General features: G+C 37.8%; 1 protein-coding gene across 1 annotated transcript in view; it reads right to left on the minus strand.

Moving 5' to 3' along the window:
* Positions 1-893: 893 nt before the first annotated feature.
* LOC126457258 (GRIP and coiled-coil domain-containing protein 2) overlaps positions 894-19,576 on the minus strand; it is a 188,905-nt gene continuing 170,222 nt past the window's right edge. The window contains exons 14-16 of the mRNA XM_050093423.1: positions 2,572-2,834; positions 1,441-1,549; positions 894-1,353 (exon numbers count right to left, since the gene is read on the minus strand). Of these exons, the coding sequence (XP_049949380.1) occupies positions 1,286-1,353; positions 1,441-1,549; positions 2,572-2,834 (440 nt within the window). The 3' untranslated portion in view covers positions 894-1,285. The remainder of the gene's footprint in view (positions 1,354-1,440; positions 1,550-2,571; positions 2,835-19,576) is intronic.

The raw sequence follows: 19,576 nt of genomic DNA on the forward strand, positions 1-19,576 counted from the left end.
GTATCAACTGTTTTTCTTCCTTTCACAGATGATGTCTTTTAGTGAAAGAGCACGTGCTACTAGGACAAGAACTGAGGGAAGAGGCTGTTAAGTAGCTTTCTTTGTTTTAGGGAAAAAGACCAATCCAGTTCCAACAGAATATAAAGAGTGCAAGAATAAATATAAACGATTAATATTAGAGGAAAGTCAATTTTAAATGCTTTGAAAATTTCTACTAGTTTCGTGTAACTATGCTTTATTATTAGCTTATGATAGCATTATATGTTGCCCAATATTTAGATTTTGCTGATGTTTCATTGAAACTTTTTAAAAGACACTAAAAATTTTTTAAAATGCAGTACACTATAAATGCAGTGCACTATAAATTACTAATTTAATTATTAATATTTAGAGAATGAACATGTCACAAACAACTATTTTACTTCACTTATTATTCCATGTTGTTGATTTTGCAAACTGGACTTTAGAACATAAGGTTATAGGAATGTTTTATGTGTGCAGTGCACGTTAGTAACAGATATTCAAAATATATGTAGACACTTTTAAAGATTATTCATGAGCCCAGGTAGAAAAAAAAATGATATTTAAAAACGCTACAAATTCATATTACGAGCATAATATTTTATAATACAACAGGAGAAAAAGTGTTGTATTTGCTAATATTGTACTATCCTTCAGTTTATGAAACTGTCATTCTACAACTCCAAGGTAAAGATTTGGTTGTGCATTCATGTTTGTAATACTGAGAAGGGCTGACAACAAAAGAAGTGACAATATCCTTTTTTTTATATGTATACACACAGCATGGGCCCCATTAGGTATTTGTCAGTCTGTTGTCACATACAACCTCAAGCGCGCACATGCCCCCCCCCCACCCCCCCACCCACCACACACACACACACACACACACACATTTAACTCTTTTTTCCATTCACCTCTTTATAAACAATAACTTACAATTATCTATAGCAAGTATGCTCTGAAATTGAAGTAGTGTTCCTTTGCTTTCATCTTTTCTAACTAAGAAGGAGTTCTCATATATACAAATTTCTTACATTAAGTGGCATCAATAATGATGCAAAGAATGTGCAGCTGATGTATATCAGGTCAGGTACTCTGTATGATGATTGACTAAGGTTTATGGAAACAACTCTTAAGAACATCTCAGAGTTTAAGTACCTTGTTCATGCAATGAAATGGCAACCACAATCCATACCAAATGCATGAAAAGTGCTTTTTTTTAATATGCCTGTCATATCCAAGAAGGGAATGGTAAAGGCAGATGCTATAGACTGGGCCAGATAGGAAGGTAACTTCCCCAGCCTCGTCCACTGCCTGATGCATCCACTCCACCTAATGACATAGAAATGGCGATAATTAACTGTTTAGGTATCATATTACAGTTTCATACAAAAGGACAGAATTCAATTTGATGCCTACCTTTAGAGACTGCCAGTAATTGGTTTGTTTCCTCTGGACTAAGTTTCAGAATAGTGTTGAGAACAGGCACTAAACGTGTCCTTTCATCTCCACCCTGCAATGTGACAAACTGGAAGAGGGGACAAAACAAACCAATATTAGTAAACCATGTACATAAATAACATGAAAGTAACCTGGGATCAAGTAATAACACTTGTCCCCTGTCAAAGCCATTTCTGCCACACAAGTACGAAACAATTATGCACAAATAGATGGAGCTGTTTCCTCATTCTTTAGGAACATTGGCTTTCATTATGGAATATAATATGTGTTATTATGACTGCAGAACATGAGGATTTGCATTAGATGAAGTGTGAATTACAAGGAATAATTGGCACTCTAAAATACACCAGCTGACCGTTGCAACACATCATTCTTGGTCTAAAACAATGTCGACAAAGGTGAGATGTTTACAAAACAAAAAAACATAATAATTGTCACTTCAGAGCGAATATTTAATTCCGGAGACATTTCAGCACTTCCTCAATATGAGTGAGCAAGGCTAAATGTTTTGAAACACACTGATCTCATTTCAGGTGTTATAAATCTAAGGAACATAATTTAAGCAGCCAAATTGTTTACTGTGAAACCTCCAAATAGTTTAAAAATGTGGGTTGAATCAAGACTCAAACCTGGAACCTGTGGCATTCATGGGCAAGTGCTATACCGACTGAATTCGTGACTTTCCCTCACAGCTTTACATTTGCCAGTACCTCACTGACACACAGTTTGATTCTGTTAGAAAGTTTCAAATCAGTGCAAACTCCCAGAATGACAATTCATTCTGTTCTGTTATTGTTTAGAGCCGCAATAACAGCTACGTAATTTGGATCGAAACATTTAATATGGACACATTTCATTTTTGTACAATAGAAAAGAGTGAAAGTTAGTTTGTGACACAGTATCTGAACAATATGTTTTAATGTGATGGCTTATGTCTTTCAGCTGTATATTGACCAGACTAATATGAAAAATACCAGTTCTATGAGTGCATGACTTGTCGAGTACTACAGAACTGTACATTTAACTGTCACGATTACAGTATTCTATGGGGCTTCAAATTGTCATAAATTTGTCAAAAAAAGCTAGTACCTTAAGCAGCACATTCTTGAGATATTCCAGATTGTGAGCATGCTGCTCACGTTCAGCACTGCGCTGATTACGCCTCAATTCGTCTTTGAGCAATTTAGCTTGTTGTTGAGATAAAGCCAGCTCCCTCTCAGCTTCACTCAGCAGGGATGCCAAATGTCGTCCTCTTGCTTCTGCTGCTCTCAACTGCAGTTGAGAATCTTGGAGTGCTGCCTCAGGACTTGTATGCTCTCCTGTATTTGTGATCTCTGTCTCCTGAGATGGTACTAAAATATAAAAAGCCAAAAATTAGATTATATAAGTCATATTTATAATTTTTCTTAAAATATATTAAATCAGAAAGTTATCCTACTAGTGAAAACAAAGTAAGTTGTTTTGCAGAGTTTCTAAACAAATCAAGCACAACAGTGTTATACTCAGAGAACAGCATGGGTTAAAAAAAGCACTTAGCATTTTCACTTCGTGATTTTTTTTTAATGAAAATGTCAAGGAGCTTCAATTCTTAATTTACTCAACATACACCAGAACAATTAAAACTACATAGGAAATACAGCTTTTTCAATAAATGTAGCTTTTGTTCTTTAATTATAGAAAACTTTCACTTGTCTGTGTTTAATCTTCTATTTGATTATTTACAAGCATTGTGTTTGCACTTTTCAATGGGTGCCATCTTGAAGCTAAAATCTCTAAACACTCTGATATTTGAGTTAGGTTTACAATAAAGCTATCATCTACTTTAATCCTACAACTCTAACACCTTACTTTCATTTGACAACAGACCACACTGCTTTTGCCTTACTTTCACGTTGTACAATGAACTTACTGCTTGCCATTTGTTTGGCTGCCTTCACAACTTTTTTAAATATAGCTTCATAATGATGAAAAACCTCAGTAAAACAACTGTTTTTACTATATTTCAGTTCATTGTGGAGTGTCCTCTTTCTGGATCTAGAAATTCTTATGCCCCGAGTTATCCATTTAACTTTATTAGTCATTTTGTTACATACAATTTAAAGTGGAAAGGTTTCGTTAAATATTTCAAGAAATCTACTAAAAAAATTGTTAAAATTACTATTACTTGAAATGCAGTTGTTGCAAGGCCATTCACCCTCTTTTAACTTATTTCTAATAGTAACAGAACTTTTTTCATTGAGTTTCCTTTTCATATGGCTTTTATTACATGAAATTTCTTTATTAATTTTTGGTAGTTCAATGAATATTCCAGAGTGGTCAGATATTCCTAAAGCTATGCAAAATTTATAAACATCTCCAAATACGTAATTTGTTGGAATATTATCAATACAGGTAGCTCACTGCATTTACTCTAGTGGGTTGCACGAAGTTTATTCTGAAACCCAAATTGCTTTCAACTATGATATTGACAATGAAGTCAGCAGCTATTACTATCTTTTTCCTATTTTCTATACCGAGATTTTCAAGCAGGCAAAGAAACAAATGTAAACCCATATTCATTGAGGCAAATAACTTTGATTTTTCTTTTCAGATAGAATAATTGTAACTCGTTCACTTCATGACTGTTGTTTGGAAAGTCACCACTTAGACCATTTATATTCAAATACATTATGTAGGGACATTCTTCCTATTTATGGTCTCAAGCATTCTCTTCCCATGGTACTGTTTCGGTCTTGCCATTTTCGTTGCCAAACACTGTTTCTTGTCCCCATCATTTCTTACAAGTTTCCACATTTTTCAAAATCGGACATGTATCAGTGAACACTTTACTAAGAATTCTGGATCCTAACCTATTTAAATGAAGACCATCTTAATCCGCACAGCTCTTATATCATTAGAGTTTTTGTTTAAATCACAGTTTATTCTCTCTCTATATTGATCACTGGCTGATCTTCTGCAGATAATACCATATTCTAGACATTTTGTAGTAGTTTCTGGCAGTTTGAATTATGTTTCTTGTTTCACTCACAATTCCCTCTTCCATGCTGCGAGCCATATACACACACCAAAAAATGTTTCGCATCACCCCGGTTCCCAGAACTCCTGAAGATAGACGTTAACTGTGGATATTGTATCACAGACACAGTTCCTTCGACTGTTCAGAGATGCCACTAAACCCACCCAAAGATGTAAACAACCATGCATGAGCAGTGCCTATTCGATAGAGGGTGTCTGTCAGCTGATCAGTTCCCATCATTCCACCAGAAAGGAGGTACACGGCTCGTGTTTCCTATGGTTCAACCATGACTAGATGGTCAATACCGCAGTTTGATCATATCCGTATTGTTACTTTGTGCCAGGAAGGGCTCTCAACAAGGGAAGTGAATCAAAGTGATGATGTTCGGACGTGGAGGAGATACAGAGAGACAGGAATGGTTGATGACAAGCCTCACTCAGGCCACCCAAGGGCGCCTACTGCAGTGGATGACCGCTACCTACGAATTATGGCTTGGAGGAACCCTGACAGCAACGCCACCATGTTGAATAATGCTTTTTGTGCAGCCACATGACATCGTGTTATGACTCAAACTGAGCGCAATAGGCTGTATGATGCACAACTTCGCTCCCGACGACCATGGCGGGTCCATCTTTGCAACATGACACCATGCAGCATGGTACAGATGGGCCCAACAACACCCGAATGGACCGCTCAGGATTGGCATCATGTTCTCTTCACCAATGAGTGTCGCATATGCCTTCAACCAGACAATTGTTGGAGATGTGTTTGGAGGCAGCCCAGTAAGGCTGAACACCTTAGAAACACTGTCCAGAGAGTGCAGCAAGGCTAAAAATGGTTCAAATGGCTCTGAGCACTTTGGGACTTAACATCTGTGGTCATCGGTCACCTAGAACTTAGAACTAATTAAACCTAACTAACCTAAGGACATCACACACATCCATGCCTAAAGCAGGATTCGAACCTGCGACCGTAGCGGTCATGCGGTTCCAGACTGAAGCGCCTAGAACCGCACGGCCACACCAGCCGGCAATGCAGCAAGGTGGAGGTTCCCTGCTGTCATGGGGCGGCATTACGTAGGGCCAATGTATGCCGCTGGTGGTCATGGAAGGCACCATAATGGCTGTGCGAATCGTGAAGGTCTTCCTCCGAGCGATAGTGCGACCATATCGGCAGCATATTGGCGAGGCATTTGTCATCATGGACGACGATTCGCGCCCCCATCATGCACATCTTGTGAATGACTTCCTTCAGGATAATGACATCACTCAACTAGAGTGGCCAGCATGTTCTCCAAACATGCCTGGGGTAGACTGAAAAGGGCTTTTTGTGGATGACGTGACCCAACAACCACACTGATGGATCTACGCTGAATCGCCATTGAGGAGAGGATCAACAGTGACTTGATGAACTTGTGAATAGTATGCCACAACGAATACACGCATGCATCAATGCAAGAGGTATTAGAGGTTCTGGTGTGTACAACAATCTGGACCACCACCTCTGAAGGTCTCATTGTATGGTGGTACAACATGCAATGTGTGGTTTTCATGAGCAATAAAAAGGGCAGAAATGATGTTTACGTTGATCTCTGTTCCAATTTTCTGTACAGGCTCCGGGACTCTTGGAACCGAGGTGATATAAAACTTTTTTTTTAATGTGTGTATGTTGCTAAAGTGTTTCTTGAACTGGTGGGTCTTGATTCCTGAATGAAATATCTAGGATTAAAGTAGATGATAGCTTTATTGTAAACCCAGATCAAATATCCGAATATTTAAAGAGTTTAGATTCAAGATAGCACCCACTGATAAGTGTTGTAACATAACACTTGTAAATAAGCAAAAGTTAAATAGTGCATAAATAAGCAAAAATTAAACAGTGTATCATGCAAAAATTGTCAGAAACAGGATGTAAAAGGAATTCTATGTTTGAAGTGCAACTTCTGGCTGCATGAAAGGTGTACGAAAATATGCTTAAAATTTATTAGTGACAATATTCACTGATCATGCAGGATGAAAACACAACTAACTTCCACAGTAAGTTTGCAGGAAGAAATTATTAAAAGTGCTTCGTTGGGACACTGACACTTTAAAAGCAGAATTATCAGTGCAGAAGCATGGAAATTGTGATCTGAAATGCAGGAAAATATATTTTTGTTAGACAGTTGAGGTGAGAGATGGAAATAATATTAAAAATGGGTGGCTGGTACACTTCTTAGGTCAAACAACAAGGCTGCTGCACATGCAGAAGAACCATAAATAAATGCAAGTGGAAAAGTGTAATATACAGTACAAAAAATTTGAAAGTCTCAATAATGAAAAACAGAGTGAAAAAAAAAATGAATTTCTTGTTGTAGGCAATTCTCTGCTGACAAATGTGGCACAGCAAAATTTCACAATGCACGTTAGACCAAAAATCAGGACCCACTAATTGGTTGGTTGGTTGGTTTGGACAGTAAAGTGACCAAACTACAGGGTCACCTACCAGTTGAACAAACACATTAGCAACATATATAGCTCACAGGATGATTCAGCAGATGCATCTTGGAAGGCTTACAAAGGAGTCTCCATCCAAGTAGGTACAAATTCTCTTACAAGCAACACTGAAGAGGGAATTGTAAGTAAACTAGAAAATTAATCTGAACTGCCAGAAACCTCTACAAAAAGTCTACAATTGTGGTGAGTGGTATTATCTACAGAAAATCAGTCACTAATCAATATATAGAGAGAATAATTCATAAATGTGGCAAAGATGTTGATGTAGCACAGTATCACAGTACAGTGAATCCCTTTGGACTCCACCAAGAAGCTGAGTATCTTACAGATTTTACAAAAGCCACAATAAAGGATGTTGAAAATGTTATCACTGAAAAATTAAAACTCTGCTGTGTGGAATGGTACACCCATTTAAGTTATTAAAACAGTGTGGGAAACAATAGCACTTCCCCTAACTAAAATATTCAACCAATCTCTTGAACACATATAGCTTTCCTAATGTTTTGAAGTATGCCAAAGTCAGACCTCTTTTCAAGAAAGGGTAGAGGGAAGATGTGGGAAACTATGGCCCTAATTCTATTCTTCCAATCCTGTCAAAAGTGTTAAAGAAAGTAGCCGCAAACCAAATCAAAAATTTTATTGTAAAAATGATATTATAATCAACCAATATGGATTTTAACCATGAAAAAACACTCTGGTTGCAGTGAACAACTTCATTGAAAAGATATGTACATCACTGGATCAGAGGAGTAAAGTTGCAGGTATCTTCTGTGATCTCACAAAAGCATTTGACGCCGTGAACCATGACTTGCTTATCTACACATTAGACAAATACAGGATTAAGAACAATGCTCTAAATTGGCTCACGTCATACTTACACAACAGAAAACAAAGGGTAACTATCACTTCAGAAGCAGTGAATTATTATTGTAAATGGAGTACAATATCACAAGGTGCCTCAAGGCTCCAATTTGGTGCCAATCCTGTTCCTATTCTACATAAATGACTTACCCATAAATATAAATTCCCCATCAGTTCTATTTACATATGGTATCTTTGTTTTAATTGAAGATGACAATGCAGAAAAAATTCTGAGCTCCATTGTAAGCACTCTGGATACCTTGGAAAACTTGATCCAGTTAAATGGATTGAAACTAAATGTTGCAACAAACCATGCAGTACATTTTAATACCAAACATTCAAAATGTGTGGAACTTAAATATAACATAACAATCAAATTATGGAAGACATTGACCCAGTTAAATTCCTACAACTAAATGTGGACAAGAACTTAAGTTGGAATATACGTATTGACTTCCTATCAAATAAACTATGCTGTTTTGCATTTTCAATGCAATTAGTAGCAAATTTCACTGAGATGAGTACACAAAAAAATGCTTATCATAGTTATTTTGAAACCGTTATTAGATATGGTATAATTTTCTAGAGAAATTCAAGTAGAGTACCTCAATTACTAAAACTGCAAAACAAAATTGTCAGATACATGTGCACTAAGCAGCAAACAGAGTCTTGTTGCCCATTATTTTGGAAACTACAAATCCTAAAGGTTCCCTTCACATACATTTATGAAATTATAATCTTGCTACACAGCAGACAAAATTTTGAAGAGAATAATTTCAACCACACACACAACATGCAAAATAAAAGTAATTTTATGCTACCCAAACACCAGTTGCAATTATACGCACGGACTCCACGGTGTACAGGGATGACAATATAAAACAAATTAAGGGGCAAAAACATGTTTAATGTTAAGCCAAATTTTAAAAACTAGGCTACAGCAGATTCCATGGGAGAAACACAACTTTTCAATAGAAGAATTCATGGATGATGAAATGATAATTTGAGCAAGGGGTAATTAAGTGTTAAGATTTTATTGTATGTGTGCTTAACAAAATTGTATCTAACAATGGAAACTGCAGGTGAAAATATCAGAAATGTAGGAAAAGATAGACTGCTACTTATTGAAAAGAAGATACATCATGCTGCAGACAGGCACAATTAAAAGACACTCACATGTAGCTTTCGGCCACAGCCTTCGTTGAGCCGACAAAGAGGCACGCGCATGCCCATTCGTGCGCGCCCACACACACACACACACACACACACACACACACACACACACGTGCACATGACCGCCAAGTCTAACACCTTGGGCCCGAATGTATTATTGTATTATTATTATGATGCTGTTTGTTAACATCAGTGGTTCTGTGTTTATGGTTAAATTTTACGAAATTCTGACAGTCTCCTGTACCTTAAGCAAATGATTTACATTATGTACATTATGAGACAAATAAACCACAATTCCCAATATCTAAATGCTGTCTGACAAAATGTTTTGTACAACTGTGAAAAATCAACCTATGATTGATTAATATATGCTATCTTTACAGCAATATCAAAAGTTGCAACAGTTTCCAAATGTATGTTCTATTAGTTCCTGAAAACGAGAAAGTAATCTCTGCCACTAAATACATGTAATCTCTGCCACTAAATACATCAGTGCAATACCAGAAAGTATGTCTTGAGCAATAATTTTAATCAAATCAAAAGGAAAATTCACCTGAGAAAACTACAAAATTACTGAAAATGTGCCAGTGAAACACACTTCACCTGTTAGGAAGCATGCCTAGTCCCATGGCATAGGGGAAACAAGTACAAAAGTAAAGAGATTTGTTGATCTTTGGCAGTTCAAATGGACAGGGAAATGACAGTGAGAGATGAGACGAATCACCTGGTGCACTACGTGGGTATACCTGGTGGCCACATTCAACATGCTGAAGAGGCTGTTCGAGCAAGCATTGGGGGGAACAGAATGCAACCAACTGGCACATGTAGAAACAAATGATGCCTGTTGTCTGGGCTCAGAGTTAATTCTTGGAATATTCTAGTGATTGGCAAAGAAGGTTAAGAAGGCCAGCCTCCCTATCAAAATTTCAATGAAGCTCACAATCTGCAACATTGTCCTCAGTACTGATTGTGGCCCATAGGTTCCAAGACAAGTGGAAGGCACGAACCCGAGACTTCAATCGCCTATTTCATAAACTTGCATCACAGGGTTGAGAATTTCAGGGTCCCCATAAATGGGCAGAGGAGCGCACAAGACATTTTTATATTAGGAAACTATTCACCCACTCCAGAAGGTAATACTTGTACGAGAACACAAAGTTTTAATGTATAATTCAAAGAAATGTAACATCCATTAAGATCTGTGAGATTAGTTGCTGAAGCATTTACAACAAAGGGCCAAATTTTGACATGCCTCTAAAAAGCAGTAGTGTTCATTTAACTCTAAGTACACAAAAAGGATAAAACTTGAAACTAACAAAAATGAGATTTATGGTGTAAATCTAACTTGAGTATGCAGAAGGATAGGCTAATGGGAAATGGAGGTGGCGTATCCATCACAGTAGACAAGAAACTCAAATCCGACAAGATAGAAAGTAAAGTTGCATGCGAGATAGTTTGGGCAAGACTCAGCATCAAGGGTGGGCACAGACTTAATTTTAATTCTTTCACTGACCACCAGACTCACTCCCCAGTGTAACCAAGAACTTTCAACAAAATTCAGTTGATAGTACATATTTTCTCCTACGACACTGTTATCATTAGAGGACACTTCAGTTTGATAGTACATATCTTCTCCAATGACAGTGTTATCATTAGAAAAAACTTTAATCATCTAACAATTTCTTGGGGTAATCAGTTTGTAACCGGTGGGCCTGAAACGATATCCTGCAGAACAACAGTAAATGTCTTCTTTGAAAACCATTTAGAACAGGTAGTTCAGAAGCCCACACACGATGCAGAAACAGGTATCATATGTTCATAATATCCTAATCAACAGGACTTTGGTCCGCCAATGTTTTGTGTCTGGCCACTGCCAACATTGGTGAAATAAAAACACTGTACCTTTGCATATTATAGCCATTACAAAGCAATTTTCTTGCCAAACCAACATGCACCTATGTAGTGCCACCACTACATGAAGAAACCGCAACTTGTTCCCTCCCACACCACTTCTCCCCTTCCTCAATCTGTATGGTGGGGAGTTAATGAGCAGAGCTTCCTTCATTCCCTGCACTCCCCTGAGAATTTGTTTAGGACATTTGGAGAGGATGTGGGGGTGGGGGCAACAACCATATCAGTGAACACGCAACAGCTGTAGCAACCATGATGATCAAAGTACAGAGGGAAAGTAAAATAAGAAGAAAGGTTTTCATATTCAGTAAACTAGATAAAGAAGTAGTAGTAGTACCAAGTATAGCAGTTCATGATAGCATGGTACAGAGATTCTTTAACAAAACTTCTAAAGGAACAGCAACTACAGCTTAATTGGTGTAAAGCAATCTACAGCTGTAGATGGGTTTTACATGGTTCCGGCTAGTGTGCGCCCATTTCAGTTCTAGTAAAAATGGTGCCCGGACAACAGAAAGCATTCTGTGTTCTACGTATTGCGCAGTGCAGGTCAATGATAACTGTTCAGGGTGACTTTCGTATCTGGTATGGTTGCTCTGGTGTGGGACAGAACAAGCTGTGGTTCTACAGTGGTGGCACACATAGGTGCATGTTGGTTTGGCAAGAAAATTATTTTGTAATGGCTATAATATGCAAGGGTACTGTGTTTTTATTTCACCAATGTTGGCAGTGGCCAGACACAAAACATTGGCAGACCAAAGTTGCCCGACTTCTGTTGATAAGGATATTTTGAACATACAGCACAGAGCATTAGATGATGGCATGAATAATTCTGAGAAACAGGTTGTTTGTGTAAAGACAAATCGCCGGGCCATCCCCAAGTGTCTAACACAGACGTCGAACACATCCGCCGTAGTTTCACAATGAGTCCGCAGATATCCATTTGCTGTGCAGCTCAGATCTAGATAGCTTACCTCAAGAACTCGCCCATCTAAAGACAGTATTCAGCGAAAATGGGAATTCTACCTGGCAGATTAACAGGGCACTAACAGTTAAAACCAAGAAGCAGGAAGTGGAAAAAAAGAGGAGAACATGCCAGAACAATCTTTAGCTTTTCTTCCGCAAGAATCCTCCGAAAATTTCAGGTAAAAGTGATTTTCCGCCCACCATCGAAGATTGCGGACCTTGTGGGATCAGTAAAGGACAATCTGTTACTATGAAAGGCCGAAATTTACAAGATACCATGCCAATGTGGCATGGCTTACATAGGTCAAATCACACACACCGTGAAAGAACGCTGCACTGAACATCAACGTTACACTCGCCTTTTGCAGCAAAACAAGTCCGCTATCGCTGAACATTGTATTTCCACTGGACATTCAATGGAGTGTGAGAAAACAATGATTTTGTCCACAGCGACATCTTTCTGGGACTCCATTATTAAAGAATCTGTAGAAATATGCCTGGCGGAAAATCTGTTGAACCTTGACAGCAGCTACCAGTTGGACAGTGCATGGAATTCCATCATTCCCATGATTTGCTCAAATCGAAGATGACAAGAGTGTGCCGACGGCCGCGGCAAACAGCAACGCATATGACGACTGAGTTCTGCTATTCCACCAGCGAGGGCACTGCCGGCGGGCAGTGTGGTCCATCTATAAAGTTTTCGACGCATGCGCAGAATAGTTACAGCGCACTATATATTGCAGAACAGAGAACATTTTCACCAGTCTGCGACGGTTCACCTGAAGATGACTGGCAGGTGCCCAGTTGAAATATCGTGCGAGGTATTGAACGATGACTGGCTGCAAACCCGAAATTAGTTTGAACAGTCAATTTGCCGGGAAAATTTTAAAATTCACGTCTGGATAGATGTCTACCTATTACACGTTACAACCTTCTTCAACTGTCGCAGGTCTCTGTCCATCAGCAGACAAGGTTGGACTGTATGCTTTTGTTCTGTACGTGTCCTTTCACACATTTCCACTTCTCTATCACATCAGAAACAGTGGATCTAGGCATGTTTAGGAGTGTGGAAATCTCACATACAGACATATGATGGAAGTGACACCCAATCACCTGAGCATGTTCGAAGTCCGTGAGTTCTGCAGAGTGCCCCATTCTTCTCTCTCACATGTCTAATGACTAGTGAGGTCACTGATATGGAGTACCTGGCAGTAGGTGGCAATACAATACACCTAATACGAGAAACTTATGTTTTTGGGGGTGTCCGGATCCTTTTGATCACATCATGTATGTAACATACTTATCTTTTGTTTTATTCCATTGTTTACTGTTTTGTTTTACTGGCTCCTAATCTTGTGGTGTTATTTTTATATAATGGATCAAAAACTAATGTTTAATAGTTGTATGTTGTGGAGGGGAACAGAAGATGAAGAGTCAGCTTAAATTTTCATGGAAGTTAGACGCCATAAGAGAGTATTATAGATGTAACATATGAGGTGTTAAAATTAGTTTGATGAAGGTGTTGCTCAGCATTCTTCCTACATCTACCAGTGGGGTCTGTCATCAAGATAATGTATTGTCGTCCAACAGACATGATACACATGGTTTGGGAGTTTGAGACTAAGTCTCTATACTGTAGTTATACTTATGTTGACTTACTATTTTTGTTACAAGTCTTCCATCAAATATACCATGCACAAAAATGATGTTTGTGAACGTACTGTAATAGACTGGTTTTCCTACTGTAGGGAGACGTGGTGAATTTATTAAATGCAGGATATAACAGAATGATGATTTAAAAATTTAAGCGAGTGTAGAGGGCAAAATTTTGAATGTTTTGATATAAGGAACATATAGACACAAATGTCAAAGTTTCTACAGCTACCACCATCTTGTTAAAAATCCACCTATTTTGATAAGCAGATATACCATGCATTCTGTTCTAAGCAAGTTCAGAGGAGGAATGTAAATGAAGATGTGGAGGCACCCATTGCAATGGCATTCTTGCCGTATTTTTGTGGCATGTCTTCAAGAATAGAAAGAATCCTCAAGAGACCGACATCAAATGTGTTTTTGGCTACCAGTAAAATTGAGGAATTTGTTGTGTTCGGTCAATGACGATCTTGGTCTTAGGACATGTAGTGTATGTAAGATTCCATGTCAATGTGGGAAATCTTATACTGGGCAGACATGCCGAACAGTGCAAGAATATCGTGCTGAACACCATCATCACACATGCCTGGGCCAACCTGACAAACCAGCAGCAGTGCAGCACTGCCTCGAAACAGGACACTGCATGTTTCACGAGAAGAAAGTTTTATGCCCAGCATCATCTTTCTGGAACTGTGTTCTTAAGGAGGCCAGACATATCCTTACAGCAGACAATTTTAGAAATCTACCTGGAATTCAGCACTGGCTGCCATTAAATCAAACAAGGAGAAACAAGAACTTTCGATTCATGACTTGATGCGGTGCAATGCTCAAATACCTGTATGAGTACGTACTAGAAGAGATTCTCACATTTCAGCTGGAAATCTTGGAGATTACCTTATTGACCTTAACATCTTACCAAGTCCTTTGAATGGTGCACTGTATTTGAGCTCTCTGGACAATGCCTTGCCTGAAAGCTCTCTGGACAATGCCTTGCCTGAACTTCTGAAGGATATTCAGTTGCAACTGTGCACTAGTTTGTGGTTTCAGAACAGTGGTGCTCCAATGCACTTTGATTCTCAGGCCATTCCCAGTCAATTAGTCTGTGCTTCGTTGGCCTCATCCCTCCTGACTTTTTCCTTTGGAGTTATGTGAAGTCACTTGTGTAATCAACACCAGCAGGAACAAGGAACAGTACCTAAGCTTACTGAGTGCATCTTTAATAGTGTTTGATATCGACAGATGACAGCATGGAATCTTGCAGAGAAGCAGACAAAACATGGTCTGTTGTTGTTTATAATGTAATGAAGTTGATGGTCATCACACTGAACATTTACTCTCCAGTAGCAAAGCCACAGATTTGGTTTATAGTATTTGCCTGTATACTATTGTAACAAACATTATACAAACTATAATAAACTGGTGTTTCATTTAGCCTACAAAATGTGTAGAAAGTGCACAGTGTTATAGAAATTTTATTTCACATTTCCAGCTACAGGTTCCTTATATCAGAACATTCAATATTTCATCACCTACAATCTACCAAATTTTTAAAATGTCATTCTACTATAACCAGTATGGGGAACCAATAAAGGAAGAGAGATGGTAATGGAAGTTGATAACTCTCATTTTGGTATCAATAAGGGTGGAAAGGGGCAGTGTGGGTCTTTGGGTTTTCTAGCTGTCTTTGGGTGGGGATTCTGCTGACTTTGTATTTTAGGGGGTTTTAACTTCCCTCATACAGGAATATATATGTAAGGGCTACGATCACCCTGTTGTGAACCACGATTTGGAATTTAAAGACTATGGGGCTGGGGCCTGTACCAATATTCCTGAGAGGTATTAGGGAGCTGTCAAATCTTTTGTTGGAAAGTGGCAAATGCAATATTCTGTCTTGTAGACTCATCATGATAAGTAATGCTGGCAGAAGCGTGTTCCTCAGGGTTACTCTATTTTCAAGGATTTAGTTTTTATTATTATTATTTTAAACTAAATTGTGAAATTGTTCTATTTTATTGCAATTGACAATTTTACCTTTACCCTTTGGTGTTATTTCTGTTCACAAGTAGCCTATATCTTTCTCTTCATGGCAAATTTTGTCTCTGGTTAGTTTGAATCTTTGTTTTGTTGAATTTGCTTTTGTTGTATAAGCTTTTGAATTTCTGTATTGGTATCAATCAGTCTTCTAAGTTGAAGTATATAAGTTTATTGGTGCTTTAGATACAACCTTTTGTTAGTTTCTGCAAATTTCTGCTACGTGTACAGGTGCCACTTTTTTTTTATTTTTTATTTTTTTATTTATTTCTACGATTTTGGAATTTTGTACCACTATCGCTATGGGTCTTTTTAAGTTGAGAAATACAGATCAACTGACGTTTCCAATAAAAGTTATAGTTGGTTTGCTCTAAGTGAGCATTTTTATAACTAATATTCTATCACTGTTTCATTTTGTGTATTTTAGTTACCTCCATTTTCCTGCTGTAGTCTCATTAGCTTCACTACTTGTTATTGAGAACTTGTATGAGACTGTATTTGATGTTTATATTTTCACACAATGGATGTGTAAGGTTTTTAAGCTGCTATTTTGAAATCGTATTTGTGTAGCATCTTGGGGCTTGACATTATGTCATTCGTCACACTGACCAGTGGTACTAGACACTCCTGTTTATCTGAAGTGCAGATATTGTGCATTTGTTTCACTTTTATTGTGCATATGATGAGCCACATTGAGATACGACATGCTCTTCAGAATGGGACGGTAGTCACAGCAATGTAATGAGAGGAAATATGTAGATGTAGATGTAAATACCTACTTGGATGTGGAAATAAATATTTCATGGACTACCATCCTGCACTGGTGATGTGCAGACTTCTCAAGAACTGCCATCTCAACAATGGAAAGATGTTCAAATTAAAATGAGATGACATTTTGAATTACAATAGTGATTCTGTGTATAGAAGTATTAAGATGTTATACTGGTTTGACTGGTTGAGGTACTGAAAAGTCAAAAGAATATATACTGCATGTTTAGGCAAAAATACCATGGAAAGTTTATTTTTAAAATGTGGTGTGAATGAGATGACATTTTTTGAATGTAAATCAGTTATTATAGCTTTGGGGATAAAGTCTGGAAGATCAACATGGGAAGGATATGGTCAAAGTACTATTCTACAAATTAATAACAAACCTGTGTTTGAAGAAACTGTTACACTGCATTTATAGTGCCCTTGTGTAGGATGGAGAGATCAAGTGATAACTGCTGATTTTTGAAGTGAATCAAAAATTTGAACTCTGCAAGAAATTATTATAAAGACCACAAAGAGTGCCAAAAGCAAAGAATACTAAAGAAAACCGATAAGGAAGAATATCTGAAGACTATATATGAAGAAAAGCCGGTTTCTCGTAAAGAATTGTTGTCAAATGTTGCCTTGCACACAGCAACCAAAATAACTAACAGATCAAAAAAAGAAATTGTGCTGAAGACAACTGTTACTAGGATATCTGGTGCTAATAAATTTTAATTAAAGGCTACAGCATGTTATTGCAAAAAGAAGTTTCTTTTAAAAGATGATAGAATGGAAGATACACTTGGGAGAGACTATTAAAATATTGTACACAACTACAATTTGACTGGAGGTAGAAATATGTAAATAAATTTGATAAGCAGTTCAAAATTAATTGGAATGAATTTTGATGTCTTCTAGTAATTCATTTCTTTGAAATGTCCGATTCCAACAGAAAAGTAGGTCATTAGGACTCAACAGTGGCATTGAAAGGACAATCATGTTTATTCCTGTTGAAAAGCTATACGGTTTTGATTTAAATGTGGAATTAAAACAAAGAGTGGTTACAAAATATAAGAGTAGGATTGTGCCATAAAACAGTATTGTACTGGAAAAGATACTGCAAGATGTATTAATTAAGAGAATTAAAAGACAGTCAGACAGATTAATGTACCCTCTCAGGGAGTTCACATTCCTTGTGAATTTGTAGCCGAGACTTACATGGTCCTAAGTTGGTCTTTTAATTTGTTCGTATTTTGTGTTCTTTACAATGATCCTACCCTCTTTCTATTCCGTGTTCTCTGTCTGTAGGTTCTTTCACTATCAGTATCTACCTTTAAGAATGAACACAAAAAGTTAGTAAGTTGGTTTCATTAACAACCAATAATTACTGTGGATCTTTTATTTCATGTATGCACTGGTCTGTAATAATAAACTTTTACAACAACACTTAAGTAGAAATATATAGAGAGTTGGGGGATGCAGTGCAATTTTAAATCTTGCTAGTAAGCCAATGCTGATGGATTTTGTATGTTTATCATGGAAGGCATTGATGATGGGACACAGTTATTTATGAGTAGTTCTGTACAGTATTGTCGGTGTGTGAAAACTTTGTGAGATACTGTTTCAAATGCTGCTGCTAAAAAAAGACATGGTCATTTGTTGAATTAGGATTGTGCCATTGTATGTAATCAGTCATCAAATGCACTCTATAATGTTTCATTTTGGTAAAGTGGCTGTTAAGACTAGTGGTTCCTTGTTAATATTACATTTTACTTTGTTCCTACTGAAGATTAATTTTTCCACAACCAATTGTCTTTCACATTGCTTTTATGGTGCTAAGTGTGATGAATTTCAAGAAACATTTCTCATTCTAAAAATCTAGCACGTTTAAATTTTTGCAGTGGAACATCATCAATTGCTTACTTGCAAGTGGGGTTTGGGATTTTGTGCTTCACCTTAGTTTCATTGTAAAACAACAAACATATGGTGTATACCTCTCGTAACCTACGAATGTTCATAATTACAAATGTGACATATTTATTTAGAGACCATTATACTTTGGATTTGCAAGAATTTGCAAGTAGACATTCACTGAATTGTTACTTCATAATGACTTTACATTTAACGCTATGTCATCAATGCTGTATTCCCTAACCATTTGTCGTATTCAAAATAGAACCATTCCGTAGCCTGACCACACCTCTGGCAATACTGAAGAGCTCTAGAAGCATTCTACATATCTAGTATCTATATCTACAAATCCAAGGATATATAAATCTTTTTTTGTGATTTACAAAGTCTCATCAATTGCCAAAACCAATATCCCAAAGCTAAGGCTGAATCTCAACAGATCACACCACTCTCCCAAGTATAAGACACTGCCATATATATTCATGGACGTCTGGTTAAAAGTATACATTGCACACAGATCTAACTTTTCCTTGTACGCTACAAGTTTCAAGGATCTTTCTTTCAGAAAATGAGTTCAGAAGAAGGATATCTCAAATGCTAGAGGCACCTTGATAGTAACTTTAGAGAGTCTATTATCAGGTAACAAAAAATTGGGTATCCATAGAGCATCCCACAAGATTCACTGCTGTCTTCTATAACTTTAATTACTTCTGCATTATCCACTATGCAAATGTACGTATTCTAGCGTGTATATATATATACACACACACACACACACACACACACACACACACACACACACACACACACACACTCTCTCCTGGAAATTGAAATAAGAACACCGTGAATTCATTGTCCCAGGAAGGGGAAACTTTATTGACACATTCCTGGAGTCAGATACATCACATGATCACACTGACAGAACCACAGGCACATAGACACAGGCAACAGAGCATGCACAATGTCGGCACTAGTACAGTGTATATCCACCTTTCGCAGCAATGCAGGCTGCTATTCTCCCATGAAGACGATCGTAGAGATGCTGGATGTAGTCCTGTGGAATGGCTTGCGATGCCATTTCCACCTGGCGCCTCAGTTGGACCAGCGTTCGTGCTGGACGTGCAGACCGCGTGAGACGACGCTTCATCCAGTCCCAAACATGCTCAATGGGGGACAGATCCGGAGATCTTGCTGGCCAGGGTAGTTGACTTACACCTTCTAGAGCACGTTGGGTGGCACGGGATACGTGCGGACGTGCATTGCCCTGTTGGAACAGCAAGTTCCCTTGCCGGTCTAGGAATGGTAGAACGATGGGTTTGATGACGGT

The sequence above is a fragment of the Schistocerca serialis genome, chromosome 2 (assembly GCF_023864345.2).
Source record: "Schistocerca serialis cubense isolate TAMUIC-IGC-003099 chromosome 2, iqSchSeri2.2, whole genome shotgun sequence".
NCBI classification, from domain to species: Eukaryota; Metazoa; Arthropoda; class Insecta; order Orthoptera; family Acrididae; genus Schistocerca; species Schistocerca serialis.